General features: G+C 29.7%; 1 protein-coding gene and 1 long non-coding RNA gene across 34 annotated transcripts in view; one reads left to right on the top strand and one right to left on the bottom strand.

Annotated features, from left to right (window-relative positions):
• LOC139906841 (uncharacterized) overlaps positions 1 to 22,090 on the top strand; it is a 285,448-nt gene that overhangs the window by 200,063 nt on the left and 63,295 nt on the right. The gene's annotated exons all lie outside the window — the stretch shown is intronic.
• The window catches only part of LOC121126884 (protein Wnt-4), a 112,174-nt gene that overhangs the window by 5,640 nt on the left and 84,444 nt on the right, over positions 1 to 22,090 (bottom strand). For 25 of the 32 annotated variants that reach the window (XM_071892290.1, XM_071892300.1, XM_040722246.2 and 22 more), the window contains 2 exons: positions 20,541 to 20,639; positions 5,447 to 5,653 (listed from right to left, as the gene is read on the bottom strand). In XM_071892290.1, coding sequence (XP_071748391.1) covers positions 5,447 to 5,653; positions 20,541 to 20,639 — 306 coding nt within the window. Of the gene's footprint in view, positions 1 to 5,446; positions 5,654 to 6,658; positions 6,884 to 11,531; positions 12,950 to 20,540; positions 20,640 to 22,090 lie in introns of those variants that run through there. The other 7 variants (XM_071892301.1, XM_040722245.2, XM_071892292.1 and 4 more) reach the window with 5 other exon arrangements.

Consider the following 22,090-nt stretch of genomic DNA (forward strand, 5'->3'; position numbering starts at 1 on the left):
TTATACACCATCAGCAAGAAGATGGAGTTTGTAGAAAACTTAAGATCTATGCATTTGAAGGACAGCTTGATAAACATCTCTTTAAAGGACATATTGGACTTTATAACACTTATCGAGAAGATTTGATAGTTGTAGGAAGGTAGTTGATGATGGGAACTAGGTTAGTGATTCCCTCTGCCATGAAATGGATATGTTAGACCGAATACATGAAGGAAAACAATGTATTGTTAAATGTAAAGCTCTGGCTCAGAAGACGGTATGGTGGCTTGGACGAATGAATAATATTGAAGAGCTTATTTAAAATTGCTAGAGATGTCAAGCTACCAAGAAAAATTATCCAGAGTCACGAGTACCAAAAAAGCTTCCTCAAAGGAAGTGGAAATATAGCACTACGGTCTATGAAGTAAACGGGAAACAAATTTTGTTTCGGTTATTCACGATAGATTGATGTAGCTAGTCTTGAAACAACAAGACTGAACGAAGTCATTAACAGGATGAAACGGGCATTTTCTAGATTTGGAATCCCAGATCAGGCTAGGTCTTATAACGCCAGTTATTATACTTCAAGAGATTTCAAACTATTTGCCGATGAATATGGTTTCCGTCATCCCACAAGCAGCCATGGATATTCATCGGGAAATGGAGAAGCAGAGAGTGTAGTTCAAACTGTCAAAATACTTTTATGAGGTAACAAGGACCCTTATCTATTATTAAATCACAGAGTTACTCCTATTTCTAATGGATATTATCCTACAGAGTTAATGATGCGAAGAAAGTTGAAAACAAACGTTCATCTGGTTGCATGCTAGTTATCTCCCATTGTGATGCCGAGTCAGGCTCTTCATCAGTTGTAGACTGTTCAGAAAATTACTTGTGATCAAAAATACACGGCAAAACCTTTGATTACTCTACCGAAAGGAGATAAAGTTTTAATATCAGATGGAAGAAATTGTGGTATTGTTATATTAAATTCAACCGCACCTTCCTATATCTTTCAAACGGATACTTACCCTTATATAAGAAATCAGGCCCATGTATAAAAGATGCCACCAACTCCCCATGAAAATTCTACATCTACGATAATAAACCAGGACCCTCAAGATCTTGGTACTGAAGATACAAAAGAAGTTGTAACTAAGTCAAATGTGTATATCCGGAATAGGTGGTGAACTTGACATGGGGCCAATTGCCATACTTCATGCAAGTTCACTGCCTATTTGAATGAAGAAGTTCCTCAAGAGGTGTTTATTTCTGAGGCAACTGTTGGATTAGAATCAAGAGAAGACTCATTATGTCTGGAAGAGTAATACGAATGGCTTTTGAAAAATCTAATAAGGTCCCGGAAATGGCATACAAGGAAATGTAATAGTAGAAAAACTGAGGAAGCCCCAAAAAAGAATCAAAATTTCATGAAAAAAAGGCATTTACTTAAGGAAACTAACATTGTTTCCTCTGAGGTACTGGAAATGATATGCAAGGAGGATGATAGTGGAGAAACCAAGGGGGAGCAAAAAAAATGATCAACTTATGAAGAAAATAAACTTTTACTTAATGAAAATAAGATTGTGTCCTTTGAGGTAATTGTAGATAATATTAGTTTCATTGATTCCTCCTCAGTGAATACAATTTAAGAAATCATAGCACCTCAGTGTTTTCAATAGGAAGACAGAAAAAAAATTCTTTTTAAATTTTTTTGATTAATTTTATTAAGCACAAATCATCCATTACATGCAATCCAAAAAAAAAAAAATAATAACATTCTCATTTTACTATCTAGGAAAAGGTCTTGTTCGGTTTCAAAAAGATCTTTGTCAACTTCCGGTATCTCCCCACAGAAAGGACAAACTCCAAATAATTAATTTAAGTATCTTCAAATAAACTGGTATGGTATTTTAAGAAGCAAACCAAAATCCATGATTTCTTCAAACCTCCTATTTCTAGGGATCAAAATATTATTATGGGAGTCGGTAAAATACTTTCACATAATACGACGTGTGGAAGAGATCGAATTTCTCGACATTCTTTTATGAAAAGTGGACTCTTTGGAAAACTGTATATTATCTGCCTCGAAGATGTGAGGTCCCCTAGTTCCAAGTCTTGCTCATTTAAGTCCCAATTTTGTACACCAAAAAACTATAATCACTTTTCCATAAGAGATGGGACAAATCGCAGAAGTGTGTCTTTGGTTTCAAAGACTATCAATAAGACCAAGTGCGTAAATGAATTATCTAGATGGGTGGGTTGTGGGGGAGATGACGAACCTAAAATATTTATTTCACCAGTAACTAGTGATTTATATTAAGTCAACGATTTTTTACTTCTTGGGCATATGCCATTCTATATTTAATTAATTGTGATATCAAAAACATCACAGTTCATCTTTACAATATACTCTAAAAACTATATTAAAAGGATCAACATAACGAACATATAAAAAAATAATAAACAGATGAAAAGGAAAATAAAAAGCGACAATTAAATAAGAATTTAATACAGTTATTTAAATTTATTCATAAGATCTGATATTCTATTTTATCGTAGGAATTATACCTTGAAGATCTTTAATTTTTGTCGTCCTTTTAACCTATATAATTTCTTGGTTTTTTGTTATTATGGTGTTAACTTTATTTTCTTCCTTGCCTTTAAAATGTGGTTAAAGTTCTTCACGCTTAGTTTTGGCCTAAAATTCTCTAAAAGAAGCTGCGGGACCGACCCGTTTACCCAGGTCCTTTAATAGGTCGCAGTCCCAACAGAGGTGGTGCATTGTTTGTTATCTGTGTTGCAAAATGAGTACAAACGTCTGGGACTTTAAAAAATTTGGCCCCAATCTCTTAAGTTCCTGATAAAAGGCAGTGTTTAAACCACTTCGCAGGTGCTTCTAAGTATTCGTTTTGCATGGGATTGATTTTGTCTTCTTTGTCCTTTTTTACATATCTCCTTTCCAAATAACTTTGAAACGGTTTCATTGTTTGTCTCCTTCCAAATTTTCTAATATACACGGTTGAAAGCAGACACCCCCTCATTTGAAAGAAGCAGAAGCCTCTGAACTAATTTAGAGATTCTGAATCTGACTTTGAAGGCTTGCTACGCCAGTATGTCTATCAAATTAGCTGAGGATATATCTGACGCAATATCAGCATTGCTGGTTGGGATTTCAGATTGAGTTATGGTTTTTTTATCAGGGTGTTCCCAAACAAGAGATTACACTAGATCTGACACTCTAAGAGGGCATTTGAAGAAGAAGAGTCCTGGCTTCCACTAAGTTATTTAATAGGATCTATTTAGCTCAATCAAACTACCTAAATCTCTTATGGGAGGAGGATTATCTCTCCTCTCCAGAATGCCGCCCAAAATCTATCGAAAAATTCTAAATTGACATTAAAACATCCAGATAATGAGTATTGCACTACAATTTCTTCATATCTAGTCTACATTTTGGTTATGCTGGTAACATATTTTGTAAATTATTACTTGGCATAATAATTTATCTTTAGTGGCAGCACATAGGATTATTTAGAAAGGAACACAGTTCATGTGGTGCGTCAGAACTGTAAAAAGAAGTTTTATTTTAAAAACTAAAAAAAAAAAAAAATGGTAAGTCTTATTGAGCGGTGTTATCTCCTTTCACGATTTGAGCTACGACTAAATGTTCAACTGTGGGGAATTTTTTAATCCACTAAAGAGAGCCGCAGAAAATCACATTATTGCCATGTCATAGCTTTGAGAATGTCTTTTGCATTAAATTATAAGGAGGAAGCTTACAAAATATGCTACAAGTTCTTAAAAATATTCAACCTACAACTCGGAAGAAGAGAATCATGGGTTCAATTTCTAAAGTAAAAGATGGAAAGTAGTTTATCTCCTAATTTCAAATACCTTCAGAATGTATAATTTTCAATGATACTTGCAAGGACTGTGGAAAATTGTTTAACACCGTTATTCATACTTTTGTGGAATGCCCTTTACAACATATACAGAAAAAAATGATATTGCTTAACAAAACAGGAATAAGGGAAAAATTCGTGCCTGCTATGCTTCTATTTGGGCTCACTTCAAATATTTAAAGGTTTCTTATAAAATCTCGCCCTGTAGAGTTAGTTCTCTCGAATTGTAGAAGAAGGATAACAGAGAAGCTGACAGAAGGCAATCCTAACCGAAATGAAGAATTTAGAGCTATTCTTATTTGGACAGCTGCAAGATATTCTGTATTTGCCATAAAATTTCAAGATTCTTCTAATCTAATGTGGAAGTACAAGGGGGATTTGATAAGGTACTACACGTTTGGTTCAAAAGATAATATGATGTTTCTTCGCTTTCTAATATGCATCCACAAAGAGTTTAAAAAGTTTTGTACATCCAATTTTTAATTGTTGTTCTTTTCGTCTCCATCGTAATTTATTTAGTCATATAATTTTAATATTTTTTCTCCATTGATTTTTTACCAGATCATTTTACTTATTCTATTGAAGGATTTTTTATGATATGTGATAAACTATTACAGATTATTTTTTTTATCTTTTGACTCACCGTACTAATTAACTGTTGTATTGACTTTTGTGTAAGAATTTAATTGTAAATTAATATGTTTATTTATATATGTAACTTTTCTAAACGCATAAAGTCTTATGTGAAAAAAAAAAAAAAATAATAACAATAATTAACATTTGGCAAGAAGAAAAATACAGAAGGTACATGATGTTTTTTTTAGATTACTTCCTTTTCGACAGTCAAGGTTGAGAGTTGATATGAAAGCCCTTCGTGATACTTTTAATTTCTTATTAATTCAGCTCATCTATTGTATTATCCACATCAAGCTTTATTCGAAATATAGTGTAATAAAATTAAGTAAGTTACTAATGCTTGATTAACAGAGTTGTTTAATCTAAGCATTGTTTTAAGTTTTGTACTTAATTTCAGAAAATTAGAACGTTCATTTTTTTTAACTATATCTACTATCTCATTTTTATTTTTTTCACAAAGCTAATTTTGTATATTCTTCATTAAATAATAATAAATATTCGCAATATAAATTGTCAAAAACTAGAAATAAAGAAACTTAATTAACAATGGGACATGAGCTTAATTATATTCGTTTGTAAACAAGGCAAGGGATAATAACGCCGACTTGTGGCAAAATAATATAACTCCCTGAATCACAATATCATTTAATAAATAATAGCATATACGTAAATATACGTTTCTCACACAGAGGGCACTTTCAAAATTATTCTGAGCATGCACAATTTTTTATACAAGCTACAGACTGTCTTACCACCTTAAGGATAATATATATTTTTTTAGTTTGCTTATGCCTAATGCTTTAAATAACCTAAATGAACACTACAAATTATCATCATTGAACGTGAACTATTCAAATTCATAATATTAAATCTAAAAAAAATTAATTGCAGTATAAAAACTTGAAATAATTAACTTAAGTACTTACTGGATTACACTCACGCCCATGAGTTCCTAATGAACCTCTTTGCATATCAAAGTCGCAATAATCAGGTGAATTTTTCAGATACACTAAATCTGTATCAGTATGTGGCTTAAACTTTTGATATCTAGGTAACAGCATTCTTCTACCTCTTCGTTTTTTCTGTGTAACTTCGTGTGCATTGTCAAATTTTTCTTTTAAAATTTCACCTATCTAAAAAGTCAAAATTATTTGTTGTTTTATGGAAAATTTGATATATTTTCATAAATTATTTATGGAGTGGAAAGATTGTAATTATCTAGTACCCTAATAAAGAATACCATAATATATATGAGTACTTCCATGAAAATTTTTCAGGAGGAAACGGTTTTGACAAAAATTTGGTATGTGGTTTCTTTGACAGTAAAATACCTCAGAAAAATTATTCTGTATCTCTAACTTAATCCAAGTCTGAATTCTGAGGTCTTCATGATAAGGAAATTAGAACTTTGATCAATTTTTGATTATCAATCTCTCATAAAGCAAAGTAATGATAGGGAAGTATAATACATAATGAATAATCAGTTAACTTAACAAAATATATTGTGTTTTTTTTTTTTTTTTTATGAAAAGAAGAAAAAAAGCAGCAACAGTAAAACATTACATTCAATTTTTCAAGATATGTGGTTTTTGATTTGTCTTTAACTTTAACCATATAGAGATTTTTTTAAATTTTTTATATTTATAAAAGTGGTAAAAAAATCATGGCATTAGAAGTAATGGTGTGGTCGATTAAAATCATAACTTCATTTATATAGTTTTTTTTTTTTTTAAAGTGTTCCAATGAACATGCCCTTATATATAAAAATGTAATAAATGTACAAAAAAGTACTATACTTGTTTTAGGAAATATCGCTAATAAAAAATCGTCAACATACTTATTTCTATTTAAGACTTCAGAACTCAGAGTTGGATTGAGTTGCTGATCCAAAATTTCATTTGTGAGCTAGACAAATCCGTTTCCTTTTGAAAATTTATCGAGGAATGACACATGTATACGAGTATATCGATAAAAAAGTACTTGGGTTGGGTATTGAGTGGCAAAATTAAAGACTTATTATTTTATTTTTTTTATAAAAATATTATTTCTCAAAAAAAAAAAGAACCCTTGGTGATAAATTTGATGGAAATCAATTATGTTGATAGAATATATTTTATATTTAAATATTTTTTTTTTACCTGCAAGTAAAAGCTGATACTACTTTGTTATATATTTACTAGGTATCTGCATAATCATTTGAAAGTTTCTTCCTAAAAATCAAAGACATCTTCTACCTTAGGATAGGTAAGAAAAATTCGGTTACAAGTATTTGTTTCGTAAACGGCACGTAACTTTATTAAATAACACTACGTGTCGTTTACTAAATAAATACTTACACTCGAATTTTAAAAAGTCGTCTTTGGCTAAAAATAAATGAAAGGTTATGTTAGCGTAGAAAAATTACTACATAAAAAGCAATTAATATAAACAAAAGTTGTCAGTTTGGCTTGTCTTTAGGGATATGAAAAAAGTCCCCATGAGAGAATGTCATAAAAAATATGGTAACTTTGAAAGACCACATATCTGCTAGCTAATATAACTATAATGTTTCTTGTAGGCTGAGGAAGGACGTTTGATTTTTTTAAAATAAGGAATCATAATTAATAAAATATATATGGACTACAAGGTACTAACATGTACATTTTTGTTTAAAGTTACGTTTGTTGGGATTTCAATCATTTTCACATTTGTGAGATGAAAACTAGAAATTGTGTTATCGAAAAAATAACAACTGTTTTTTTTCTTGCAATTTCTGCTTCATAAAAAAAGGCAAGGCTTTCTTGTAATATGAAATTTTTACACTTTTTATTAAAAAAAAATAAGAGTATGGATATTTTGCTCATACCAACTCATACTTTTGTTTCTATTTTACACTCACCGCTATTTAGCCAATATTCACATCCCTAGTAATGTTACTTCATTAAAAATAATTTATTTATCGGGGAGCCGAATGTCTATAAACATTTTTCATTTCTACATTTAATCGTGAAACCTGTGTTCTTACTCATTTTTCTTTAAAGTATAACCTTTTTAATATGAGATTTTAGAATTGACTGTTTTTTCAAATTAATAATTATTGCAAGATCTGTCTGGTAACTACCCAGTAAGATGTGCACGAAAACGTAATATTTTTGTGCCTAATAAAATTAATTAAATACTTTAGTAAAAATAAATAAATGAGTGACATCAAGCGAAAAGCAACATCTTACAAAAAATGTGTTTCATAGGCTGAGAACACAAATATCGAAATTCTTATTCCTTATTTTTACTTCCAATTCCGGCTTGCGAAGTAATATATTACATCCTGTGTCATGATATTTAATCAATTATTGGACTCCTTCTGTAATGTCTTTCATGATTTATTCCAATCTCCAGATTTTATCTTCAGATAGAGTTTCTTACATCAACGTTTCAAACAAGTACTATAGTTATCTTGGTTTTTTCATAATCTTATAGTATTCGATCATTTTTTATGTCTCGAAGTATATGGACTATGCGGAAGATAGTTGCTGCAACTTGGGATATGATCAGATCATTCGTATCCGAATAGCTACAATTTAGGCTTACAATGACATGATCTCTGTCAATCTTCAATGGACAATTAAAATAACATGTTCCACATTATTTAACTTTAGTAATTGGCAATATGGATTTTACTCGTTTAGATTCGTAGACATATTAATAGTGGAAGTTCAATATGTCTAAAAAATCATCTTCAATATTTTTAAAATCAAACAAATAAGAATGGCGAATAATATAATTGCATTTCCTAGTTTTATTACTTATACTCATATAAGTGATCTTCAATTTTTGTACGGATTCTAACCAATAATTTTTGACATTGAAATTATGTTTTGCACTAGTAAAGGGGTGATTATGATAATGTCTGATGTTGTACGTATGCTATATTGTATCCTTCGTTAATATATTTTAAAGTGAAATATTCTACATATATGAATACCTCATTTTTTTAAAATAATAGTTATTTATAAAAATAAGTAAACTTTTTTAAATGATTTGGTGTGTGAAAGGCTTGTATTAATCAACCTCGGATTCATAGCTATATGAACTGGAATACAATGCAAGATTTTTGCTGCTTTTGAAGTGTGAGAGATGTCATAGAGTAACTTGATGGTACATTTGTATTTCAAAGGTTATTAATCGTTGATATATATTTTGTAATCATACAGATTAAGAAATTAATTAACCAATATTGGAGCTCCGTCAAGGCATTATGAATTTAACATGGATGTCATATAGATAGAAAAAAAACTTTTAATATAGAATGAAGATAATGGATTAAATTTGTTTTATTTCATTTATATATTTTTCGTCTGGAAATAATATTTTCATAGTTATTGAATTTATAAAATGTGCATTTTCGAACATATATCAGAAATGGTTCTAATTTTTTGATGATTATTTAAAAAAAATCTAGTAAAACCATGTTTATTGGATATTAATCGTCAATTATAAATTACAAGATATATCATTTGTAATCCAAATAAAGTTGATATAGAAAAAATAAAAACAGTAGTTACGAATAGAAGCAAGTAAACTTTATAAATATAATTTAGTTAAGAAAAATTACCGCAAGTTAAATAGGATCCAAATTGAGTTTTATGGAAATAGATAGACAACTATAAATCAAATTTTCCATGAAAAATTTAATATGCCATAAACAGACTCATAAACTGTTGATCACTAAATTACGTAATAACCTAACATTTTATTATCGTTAAGGGGATTATAAGCTATTCAGGTATGAATCACTTAATCATATTTGATGTCAATTGAGTATAAGGTTCACAATTTATTGAAATAATTACTCAACAATTAGAATTACTTTGTGACACAACATATATAAATAATATTTGTCGAATCATTATGCCAAGAGCCATGAAAAGCTCTTCTTAAAGAAGTTAATAGATATAGTGCTATATTGACCAATTTAATATCGTTTATCGGTATTGAATTGATACCCTTTTTGTTTAACATAATTGTGAAGTCAATAAAAGTAATAGACAATTTTTCTTATCCCAGACTAAATTGTTGACGGATCATATTATCAATATAATATTCATTTTGGCATAGAATAGTTGCAATTATCATATAATTAGAGATGGGATTTGTCTTAGAGCACAAGGAGAATACTGGAGATTTGTTAGCTCATGTAGAAGATGAGTTAAATATAAGAAGTGTTGAAGAAAATTTCTAGGGAGTAAAAGAAAAAGTGAGAGGTCTTACAAACCAACGAAAAAACACGGATGTAAATCCCATCATTTTTGAAAATAACGTATGTGTACAGTCACCTTACGAATATATTTCCTCCAATGATTTTAGAGACACAATTAAGATAGTTAGAGAAGTAGCAGTCCCTGCAACAGATTATTGTTTCCAAAATGATAGATTTGAGAGAATAAGTAATGGTTATTTCATATACTGCAATCTGAAATAGTCGTTTGCTCTTTTTTATCAAGAAAGTTTTGTATATATTTAAACGATATATTTCCTATCGTTATATGATTAATTTATAATTATTCGTAATTCTTTTAAATATAAATCTGGGGATTCCTTAATGGATCATTGACCTAGCGCAGGGGTTGGTAACCTTTTGGAGAGTAGGAACCAAACAGCTATTTAGTGTCACGGCAGAGGGCCAAACAGCTATCTCTGCAAAGTAATGGTGGAAACCCATGTTATTGAATATACAATTGAATTTCTGGGTGTTAAGAGAAAACAAGTATTCAATTTAATTTTATTTAAACAATACCCTTATTTTTTACTTCAGGAATAATAATAAAGAAAGGAAATATAAACGGAATTTAAAAGAAAATCTATATTTTATTTCTCTATTCTGAACTCTCCAGGTGCAAAGAAGGAAATTTCTGAAGGCTCTCAACTATCATTATAGATTAATATGCCTATATTTAGATGATTATCCATAATAATATGGCAGAACAGTCAAAATTAACTTGCGTGACCTCTGACCTAGAGGAATATAAATTCAACTAAGTATATCTTACTACTCAGATCTGTCAAGCAGAATACATTATAGCACATTACTAAAATAGTTCGGGACACAATATTATCGTTCATGTGTCGATGAGGAAATGCTATAGAAAATTGAAACTAAAAGCAACTATTACCAAAGATAAAAAGTTCTTTCATTAAGGTAAGTTTCTCCGCCAAAACAACAAATAACATTTTTACTGAGAATGGTTTAGTTTCTTAGTCAAACTCTATTCTAAGCTTATTTGATTATAATTTACAGAAAATAGTTGTTTGCCCTCCTGAATTGAGTTGGGGTAGGATATAAATCATTTCAAAAAAGGATGGAACCAAGGCTAGTCATTGGAGACCTTTAACAATTTTCTATTAATCTAATAAAATTTTAGCAGGACTGTTAGCAAAACAAATCAAGCCTATTTTAATAAAAATATGGAATCAAAGAAGAAAAGATTCCTTAAAAATAGACATATTTCTGACATTCCAAGAAATGTTCAGTTTGATATTGAATTAACGAAAAGAAGTGGAAAATTCTGAGTATTAATTGTAATTGATTTTAGAAAGCTGTTTGGTACTGTGTGTCATAATTTTATTATTTCTGTAGTGAGCAAATAGCTCTCAAAAAGATTTTTCAATACAATCCAAACCCTTATTTACAACATTACTTCTAATATTATGGTATATATAGAACAGAGTGACCTAATAGTACCGGGTAAAATCTGCAGAGAAATATTTCTCTTTTACAATTCATTACTGAAATTAACTATTTAAATTGCTCTTTGAAAGGCAAGTATGAAGGTTTCGGAATTAACCGGTAAAAAGAGACACTTTTGATCTATACCCGAATGACCTTACTTAAATAGCGGAAGGACAGACAACAGACAAGAAGAATTGAATTACTTTTTCCCCACAATTTTTCAAATATTCCAGCGTTTAAAGTTACGGTTAAAACTTTTATTCTCCATATAGGTCAATAGTTTTCTCCACCTTTTGATATAGCTGAAAAAGTGTTAAAAAAAAGGAAACATTGTTGAAGATGTTGGAGGGTCATAGCCCCTTTAACTCCCCAAAGAGATCTGGCATACGATTGTATGGAGGACTAGTTCCTATGGCAAATATTTTACCAAAAGTTTACATCAATATTTTTATAAAAATGATGGGAAAATTACATTTAGAATGAAAGAATAACATTGCTAGGTCTCCTGTCTATAACTTTTTATTATTCGCTTCTGATCTATCAATTAATGTAATTATAAATTTTTATAGTAAAAGGGGAGCTTCTAGAAAGATAGTATGGAGTAAAATAACGTGGAAGATTCAGTAGAGTTGAAAAATATTACCATTAGGAATACATTCCTAACACGCCATCACCAATCACTAATGAAATGATTTATAACCCTTCAGTGAGGGAGTTCTTCTAAATACCTATGTAAATAGGTATTTTTATATTATATTATATATTAATATAATATGTAATATATCAAATTATAACGTTTTATATTTATTTAACAATCACCGGGTTGTAACTTTATTTCCAGGTCTAGTAAAGGTGAAACGCTCATGACAGGCTAGAATGGACGATTTTAAATATTACGTAAATTTATTTATTACTATTTTTAATAGTTCAAATTTTTTTTAAGTTATGGAATTAAAGAATATCGCTCTTTGTAATTACCCAGTAATGTCGCGAAATATCACTATAATAACGTCACTTCTGACGTTCATGTAAAAAGAAAAAGAAGGACGACGTGGTGGATCCAAACATCTGACAAAACAACGTTATGAAAATACCTTGTATTTCTATATATCTTGCGTAGATTTTCCTTTTTTTTTTCTTTCTTCTTTTTTCCTTCATTATTTATTAATATTTATTGTACAACATCTCCCTCTAGTAAAGTCTAAGTTAGCTGCTTACCTTAGTAATATTGAATATAAGTAATTTTATTAGTGAAATGCCTTTAAAAAAATTCCCCTACCGCACTTAATTGGATTTCCATCTTTCCTTTTTCCCTGAGAGTTCATATTTTTCCATTTGGATATCCTAGCAACAAACCTTCTCATCCTCTCTTCATGTTCTCTTCAAGGGATCTTGTCTCTGTGTGCCTCAATCGATGGATTTCATCTTGTTTAATGGAAGGATAGTTCATTGTGCAGATACTCCTTCCCTTTCAAGGTTTGTTTTAATGACTTCAGACCTCATGAATCATTGGCTCTATGTCCAAAAATACATAAATTCCTCCAAATCTTCTTCAGACTAGTTGTATACTGCTATAACAACTAATGAGTTCAATTAAAAGTATAAAATAATCGACTGAAAGTCCAAGTGAGGAATAGAAAGAGTTCTCATCGTCCATCCACTGCTCCTTCGTTGAAATGCTGAAGTTACTTTGTTCTTAAGTCAACTCTGCTTCGTCTTCACTCTAAGAAAAATATTTCATTTATAAGGATTCTTCAGTTTCGTTGATGTATAAATAAAGATGCAAAAATATCTTATATCAATCACAATTTCATTTATAAGGCGGAGTTTGTGATTTATAATCTATATGGATAATTTCCTATATAACCTAGAGCCTTAATTTCTTTATTACATGTGTACCTCTCTGATCATTGGAAAACGAGTAGAAGATAATTGTGGACTTCTAAAGATAATCTCTCTTTTCTCGATAGTTTTGTCTGCATTGCCAATGCATCTTTTATTCTGCTAATAAGTATATTTCTTTCAGTATAAACATGTCTCATTTTATTTTGTATATGTATAGTTTAATAATTTGTTGAATTTAATTGTTTTATTTTATATTAATAACTTCTATATCTTATCATTTGTTCTTTTAAATTTGTCTGATTCTCTGCTTATGACTTCTAGTTATAATTAATGTAATTGTTTTTTTAGTTGATTCTTTTTTAATTTACCCATACTTATTTAACTTACAATTTTATGCATACGTTATAATACTTTAATGAATTATCTTAATAATGTTCTTTTGTTCAATGTAACGATAAAGACGTCATCCTTCGTAGTAATTAATATTTCTATATAATACCGTGCTTCGTAAAAATTCAAATAAATTATAATATTAGAAATGTTGAAATTCCCTATTCATCGTGAATGGATTTATTCAATGTTGCAATCTTTTAATCTTCTTTGCAAAGAAGGAGTCGAATCTACTCTCTTGAGATGAATGATCAATTTAGAAGTATGTTTCTTCGATTTCCTCTATATGGCTTTATGATTATCTCTGGGAGAACATATCTGAGGAGTTTTCGTATCTTCGGATCATTAAAAATACAAGCCCTGATTTTCACAGTTGAAAGTTAAGTAGTATCTGGATTTACAAACAACGAAGAACTGCCGGAATGGTCTCAAAGGGGATCTTAACTTCAAATGCTGTAAAAGGTATTTGTCTAACATCTGTTTTTTTTTGGGGTAAACTCTTGGGTGTGCTTCATGGATTCCAAATTTAGATGTAGTGTATTTGAAGTATGATAGGATGAAGGCGAATTTTAGGAAGATCTCAATGTTAATAGATTTATAATATAGAAATATGAAAGTTATTTGTATAAGTTTCACGAAATAAATCAAGTATTCCTGAATTTGAAAATTTCTACTACTTTTTATATTAACTGTTCTAGTTTAATTTGAAATATAGAAGATTTCTATTTCTATAGTAGAATTACATGATATTATATCATCCAAAACAGTTACTTTAATCAATAGTACCATATGTCTCGCTCCCGCTTTTTACATGCATTCGCTCGATGTACTTACTTATCTGATAAATGATTTAATCATCTCCTCCTTCTAAGGATGGAAAATAGACATATGTCAAGATCATAATTATCATCATATAGTTATCGATTACCAAACCTTGTAATATTACTTGAACTATCTAATTTTCAATCATTCCATTAACGGTTATGTATTACAACATATTCTTGATGTAATAAAGTTTGATCCAGAAAATCATATACATTGAGAGTACTCTACTTTGGAGGTAACATACAGATCCAACATTAAGATGTTGAAGTTGAGGTGAGATATCACTCGTTCACAATTGATTAAAAATATACAACAAAAATTTAATTTTTATAAACATTTAAAAGATAAATCTCAGGCAGGGAATGTTTTAATATATGTTGTCATGTTAACGTTGCCAATGTATTATGTAATATTATAATATATTATGTAGAATAATCTTCGTAACTCGTCAATGAAAACAGTATGACTTCTTGATTTTTCATCGAGCTCAGTTTATCACTTTACTTGCAGCTTTGAACTGTTCTCAATCATTGGACTGTTATGTAAGGACCACATCTTGCTTTTATTCATTTCTTACATGCTAAAATAATCTAGAAATAGAAAAGACAGAAGCAGATAAGTAATTCTGAAGCAAACAATTGCCTGGATATTATGAACCTATACTTGCTTCTACAAACTACACAAACTTTCGCTGACACACATGGAATTTGAAATTCTTTCATAGGCGCTTCCAAAAACTCTTTAGAGGGGGGGGGGGTGAAAAAGCTTATTTTCTTCGACATAAGTTAGGAAAACGTTCGATCTTCACAAAAAAAATTATATCGAAATACATCCAAAGTCATTTTAAGGATGGAAAAGCTTCTAGTCCAGATGGTATTGGTGGGAAGATTTTCGCCCAATGCGTAGATGAGGTTGTACGCTATTTATTTGAACTGTGGAAGTCCATGGAAATTCGTGGGAACCTTCCACAATCTATAACAAAAGGCCGGATAGTACAGATCCCTAAAAAAGGGGTTGCTACCGACATCAACGTTGGGAGACCCATCATGGCTATCAATTTGAATTCTTCCATTCTTTCGGGTGTCCTTGTCAGTAAAATAGAACCAATTTTGAACTTCAAACATGTAAAAAAAAAGGGATTCCTAGTGGGAGAAGGATTTAAGACATTTCAAGAAATTTATAGTCTGCTGTTGAAATTGCACGCAAAAACATCAACTTTGGGGGTATTAGAGCTGGAAAGCATTTGATTCTGTAATACAAAGTCATATTTCTTAAGAAGTTAAAAGACTTCTTCCAAAAGAATACTTTAATTTCATCAGACCTCTTCTCTTGAATGGGACATCAACTAATTCGATGGGAGAGGAAGAAAGCAATCCAATTGTTTTAAGAAAGCGTTGCAGTCAAGATTGTTATTCAGCCCCCCTATTATTCTATCCTATACTAGATCTTGGAGATTCGATAATAATAAAAATTGAAGGGGTTTGGAGTGGGTTTTGGGATCTCGAGACATATAATTGATATGGTAGTCGACGACATTACATTGATGTTAGAGGCTTAATCTGAGGGGCAATTAACTAAACGAATTGAATTGATTTAAAATTACTTCAAGAAGTATGAAATAAGGTCTGGTTTGAAAATCAACTTTAAAAACCCGTTATTCTTCCAATTGGTAAATTGGGTCCAAGTAAGGATATTTAAAACAGGGTTTACATCTATAATTTCATATGAAATAAATAAATGAAAAGGAATAACACAGTTATGCATGCTTTTGAGAATTGCCCTTAACTACATATACAAAAAAAAAATATTGCTTAACATAATAGGAATTAGTGTTAAATCAGTGACTGTTATGCTTCTATTCGGGCTCACTTCAAATATTTTGAGCGCTCCTACAAAAATGTACGCTATTGAGTTAGCTATCTCGAGCTGTAGAATATCAGAGAAGCTGCTAGAAGGCCACCCTATTGGATATGAAGAATTTCGAGCTATTCTAATTTTAACTACTGCAAGATACTCTGTCTTCGCCATAAAATTTCCAGATTATTCGTTTCTAACGTGGTTATACACGGGGGATCCGATACACTACCACACATCATGTTCGAAAGATAATATGACGTTTCTTCGCCTTCTAATACGCATCAATAGATAATATAACTTTTTTTTGTATATCCCATGTGGAATTGTCGTTCTTTTTGTCTCCGTCCTACTTTTTTTAGTCGTATGAAGCCAAGTTTCTGTTACTTCTTATTTAAATAATTTTTTTCCATTATTTTCAACTAGATCTTTTTATTTATTTTATGGAAGTTTTTTATGAAATGTGATAAACTACCACATACTTTTTATTTTATCTTTGGACTCACCCTACTAATTAACAATTGCAAAATAGAATGTTTATTTTATCACCCTAAAAATAAGACACCTAAAACACATGCTAATATAATAGTTTGGAAGATGTTGATCTTTTTGTTGAAACTATACCTTGTACATTTAAAATATTATAAAGCTATTGCTTGAAGTATAAAAGGGCTTTAATGATCCCCTCATTTACTAGTATTTCTTTACTAATTTGAAAATAGTATTAAAAAACCACACATTCAGGTTTGAAAATAAATTTTCGGGTAGTTTGAGGCCAATTTTAATTTTTTTTTCAATAAAATATTTTTATTGTCATTAGAAAAATTTAGCTTAAATTTAAAATTTTATTTCATAAATCAATTAACATTTATCACTGAATTTTGCTGGGGCACCTTTATTGTATCTGTAAATTAACTCATCAACTAATATTTTATTTACTGTACTACTTGTCATGAGCCTTTTGCATTTATAAGCCACAAAATTTGATGATATTTTGAAGTTCTACAAATATTAGTCACATTAATTAATTTTCCCTCCAAATCTTGAAGCTTTCAATCAAGTTGTCGATGTGGACTTGTCCTTATAATTTCATGTAAATCTTTTTTGATCATATCTATGAACGAATATACCAAATCCGAAACAAATGAAATACATGCTATTCAAGATTGTAAGTGAATGCAGTATGTTATCGAGGAAATATAGTTCTGCAAACTTAGATATTGCCTAGGGTACCCATGATCAACTGATAAGGGTTATTGGTCACCTTAACAACATCAAGATATTACCATCTTATACCCGATGACCGATGCTATTGCCAAATCCATCACGTTTTGTTGTTCTTCTTATTGAATATGCAAATCTAAGACTCTTCGTTGGTTGGGGGACAAAAATGAACCCTCAGTTTCATTTGGTGCGATCATGAACACAATTTGGTTGGATCTGCAAATATTTTGGTCAAATTTTTACTCTCAGAAAAATAAGAAAATGGTCAAATTTTAGAGGAATTGTATGAAAATTATCTGTCTTCTAGCACGTGGAGGTGCAAGGGAAACAATGTTGAAATTACTAAAGAATATTCTTTGTCGTCAATTTGGAAATAAACATATGACTGTCGAACGACTAGAGACTCCATTAATAGAGATTGAAACTGTTTTTAACAATCGTTCCTTGATCCTGTTCTCTCCATATGCTTCTGAAGATGATATCAATCATTATATATTCATAATTGGTTTCAACATCACAAACTATCCTGGTCGTTTTGTTAACAGCCATTAAGTTTCATGTTCAAGGTAGAGGAAACTGACTGTTATTTCAAAGTATTTCTTAAAAAATGTATGTTTGAGTATATACTTGATCTCTTTAAGGGAAGAAAATGTTTGATTTTTTTAAAATTTATCACCTCAATAGACTAATTTTGAACACTTCTCCAAAAAAATTCTAATTTGTGGATATATTTGAGTTATATTCCATGAACTAATCTTTATCTCTCTCTAAAGTCAGTACTTGGTGCAATATGTTGGTTTAAAAAAAGATGACTTTCATTTATACTAACTTCAACTAGATATAACTATTAAAAGGTTTTGGTCTCTTTTATCTGATAAAAGAAGTTTTTTACAATATCGCCATAATGATATCTAATTTAATAATGTTTGGATATCGGTATTTTCTACTTAAGTTAGTAGGACCTAGGATTGAATTTGTGAAGGAAGTCATCACTTTTCTGTATTGAAATTTAGGGTTTTTCTTCCTCTATTTTATTAATTTCAGACATATGAAATATCCTCCGAATTCGAATCACTTCTGATTTCGCTAATAATAATTTTCATCGATTGTATCACTATCTATATTATCAGGAATTGTGTATGAATGACTAAAATGTTAAGGTGTATAAAACATGCCCTGAAAAGAAGGAGTGGCTTTTTCTAGTTGGTAATCAGAACAGATTTTTTTAATTTCCAAAGATATTGTCATTATGATATAATTCTTGAAGTTAAAGTGTAAAATATTTACTAGTGCGTTTGCTGATGAAAGACAAATAGTACCAATGATGGTTTTGTCGACAGTTATCAATATAAGTTTGTCGACGAGGAGTAGAATTGAGCATCGATATCCAATTAATTTCCTTCCTCCCAAGAATGCTCGTAGCTGATTTAATAAAAGTTATGACAGATAAACTGCTCTCCTCCCAAACATTCTTCAAATTGTCGGAGTGACTATGTTAATTTAATTTTTACTTTATTTTTACATATGAGAGCGGGACACATATTATGCATCACTTCTTATCCCTTTAAAATCAGCTCTCGTATTCTTCTATATTAAGCTTCAAATTGGGATTTTATCAATATTGCGGTTGACAATTGGTCTTCCATTGGAGTTATTCATTCTCGTTATGGAAATCTTGATGTTCCTAGTTGGACTGAGTCTTTATTATTTACAAGTATAAGCTCATTAGTAAGTACTATGTATTAAATATATACTATATCTCCCAACCCAGAAGTAGGGAAGTCCTAAGAGCTTATAAATGAATTAATAGAAATTGCAGTTAAATTAAAAAATCGCTAGATAAAAATTTGTATCGGCTTATTCTCAGGAGATTGCATTAAAATTACCAAATTGGCATATAATATAATAAGATCTCCAAACCTTAAATTATGAAATTGATGTATAAACGTATGAACAAAGAGGTTTTCAGACCAAATAGTAAAAATTTCAATATTTGAGTACATTTTCATAAGTTTTTATTCTCTTTCATTGAAATCTCAATCTTTTTCTCCCATCCCTTAATCAATAATACATATTTTATCAAAGAAACTGTTAGATATTTACCTCATTTACCGTTACTGTTTACATATAGTACAAATCAAACTAAGTTATTTACCGTTTTTGGATTCGGCTGTGGACTTTACATAATAACTAATAGTTATTACCATCACATAACATAAGCAAAGGATGTGCCCTATGGATTCTTATGACAAAAAAAAATTATTCTCAACTATCCAAAAAAATTAAGTTGTAATCTTTACAAATAGGCTATCATTAACTAAATCTAAAATTATTCATTGTTTAGATTTGAATATGTCATATTAAAAAGTAATGAGATGGTTTTTTTAGGTATGGATCAAATTTTCCTTTGAGCATTTTTTGTGATATTTTTCTCTACAATAGAATACCACTAGAATAATTTTAGAAGGTGTAATCTTATTTGTGTATTACAAAATTCACATTTCCGCACAGTTTATGCAATTTACTCATCAAATTTATGAAAAAAATTCAAAGTTGTTTAAAAAGTTCGAGTTGAAGAAAATAATGCCAGAGGAATAAAAAAAAGGAAGAACATTTTCATCGAAAATATTTAAGCGAACCCACCTTTAAGCTTCCAAGAGTAAACTTATCATCAGCTATAAATAAGGGCGCTGTTGTTGTTTTCATTTTTCAGATAAAAAAAAGACATCATTCCGAGTTTAAAACAATTTACAGAAATAAAACATTTTTGAAATTATTAATCATGTTTATTTATTTTAATTTTTTTTTGTCTTTGAGGCGAAAATTACTTTGAACAGTTTAAGTTCCGAATTACTATAATTTCCCATTATTCTTAAGCCAGATCACATAGAGAAAAGCTTACACTTAAAGATGAATTCAATACGGATCTCTAAGTCAATGTAAAAAAAATGTGCTCAACAACATCAATCAATTCCTATATTATGGATGGAAAATTTTAAATATTTGACATAAATATTATTTTTTAAGTATCCTATTTTTCAGTTTTACCATATTTATTAGTTCCAACATAACTAATTAATAAAAAGTTGGTGAAAGACAAAAAAATTAAATAAAAAACTAAAATAATAAAGCATTTTCACCAGATTAGAATAAAATATTATTTTGTTAAATCTTACAATACGAAATGAAGCAATGGACCTCCAGCAAGTTTTCAGTTCACAAGAACCAGATACACCATGGCATTTACATTGGATTTTCATGTTACGCTCCAGAAGCTATGAAGATAAAAAACACAAAAACATTAGAAATTGTTTATCAATATCAGATATTTATTTTCTATTAATTCTGTTATATATTTAATATCAATATGAGTCAAATTGATAGGGTTAGCATGTGAGTTTATAATTTCTTGTTTTTTACAAGGCATATTTTCTACAACTCAAGATCTCCCAAAAAGAACGTCTTCTCTGAGTCTCTGACTCTGCATTTCAATCTGTAATAGCGGCAACGGTTTCATTTATTGAGTGATAGATTTAAAACCCTTGAAGTTATTCGATATTGTAGTCAAGTATATGAGACAACGTCAAAGAAGAGGATCACTTGCAGTTCCTCACAGTAGTGAAGAATGAGGTAGGCTTATGTTTCATATGAGTCAAAGAAGATGATACTTTGCGGTTCCTCATAGTGATAGTAGTGAGGAATGAGGGATACTTATGTTTCATATGAGTTACATGAATCAAATCAAATAGTGAAATCCGAAATGGAATCCTCATTCTGTAATAACTCTTGAAATTTGTTTCAATCATTCAATCCAAGACAAAATATTGATAATTTCTTGGTATTTTATTTACTATGAACAGAACTATCATAGATATCAAACCATAGCAGTTCATCATGACAAAGTCTCCCAGTTCTGATATATTTCATTTCCAAGGAGTTTATTTGTCTTCTTCTTCACGCAAAATTTATACCTCTATTTTCATCTGATTACTATATTTACAAAATGGTTTGGCCGAAACTGCCAATTTTTATTTAGATCCTTCACAATTCACTAACTTCACACACTTTTTAAGTCCAGAGTAGGATTTAATTAATTAATTTCTAAAAATTGTTTCGATATATTGAAATGACGAATGTCAGTTCATTTTTTGTTATTACTGTAGTACTAACCAAGTTTCTTTGATTTTGATTTATTCTTTCATTATATTTATATTTGAATTATATCTGGAAAAGTATAATAATGTGAGCTGTAATTTTGTATGTTTTTTTTTTGTATATTTTCATGCTCAAAGATTACAGATCTAGCTACGACAAATTTAGTCTAATAATTAATAACTCACGTTTTTTTGGCAACATTCTTAATAAAATATGACATGTATACAGTAGACTTAGTTAATGCCCACTATTTAATTAATAAGGACTATTTAATTTATAAGGACTATTTTATATTATTAAGTTTACAAAATAGAATACAGTTTTATAACTTTTATATATTTAATTCAAAATTCATTACACAACCTCTTAAATAGTAAAGTAACAGTAGTTTATCTTTATTTTCTATTAACGAAGAATACTAATACAATAAATGAAGAAAAACGTTCAAGATATGTTTTACTTCAATTTTACAAAGCTGAGCATTTACTTTCAGCTTTTGATTTTGGTTTTTATTGTATCGAGGCAAACAAATATATTCTATATTACTTGAATGAATAATAAATTTTACGAT

Source organism: Lepeophtheirus salmonis, chromosome 12, assembly GCF_016086655.4.
Source record: "Lepeophtheirus salmonis chromosome 12, UVic_Lsal_1.4, whole genome shotgun sequence".
Classification (NCBI taxonomy): domain Eukaryota; kingdom Metazoa; phylum Arthropoda; class Copepoda; order Siphonostomatoida; family Caligidae; genus Lepeophtheirus; species Lepeophtheirus salmonis.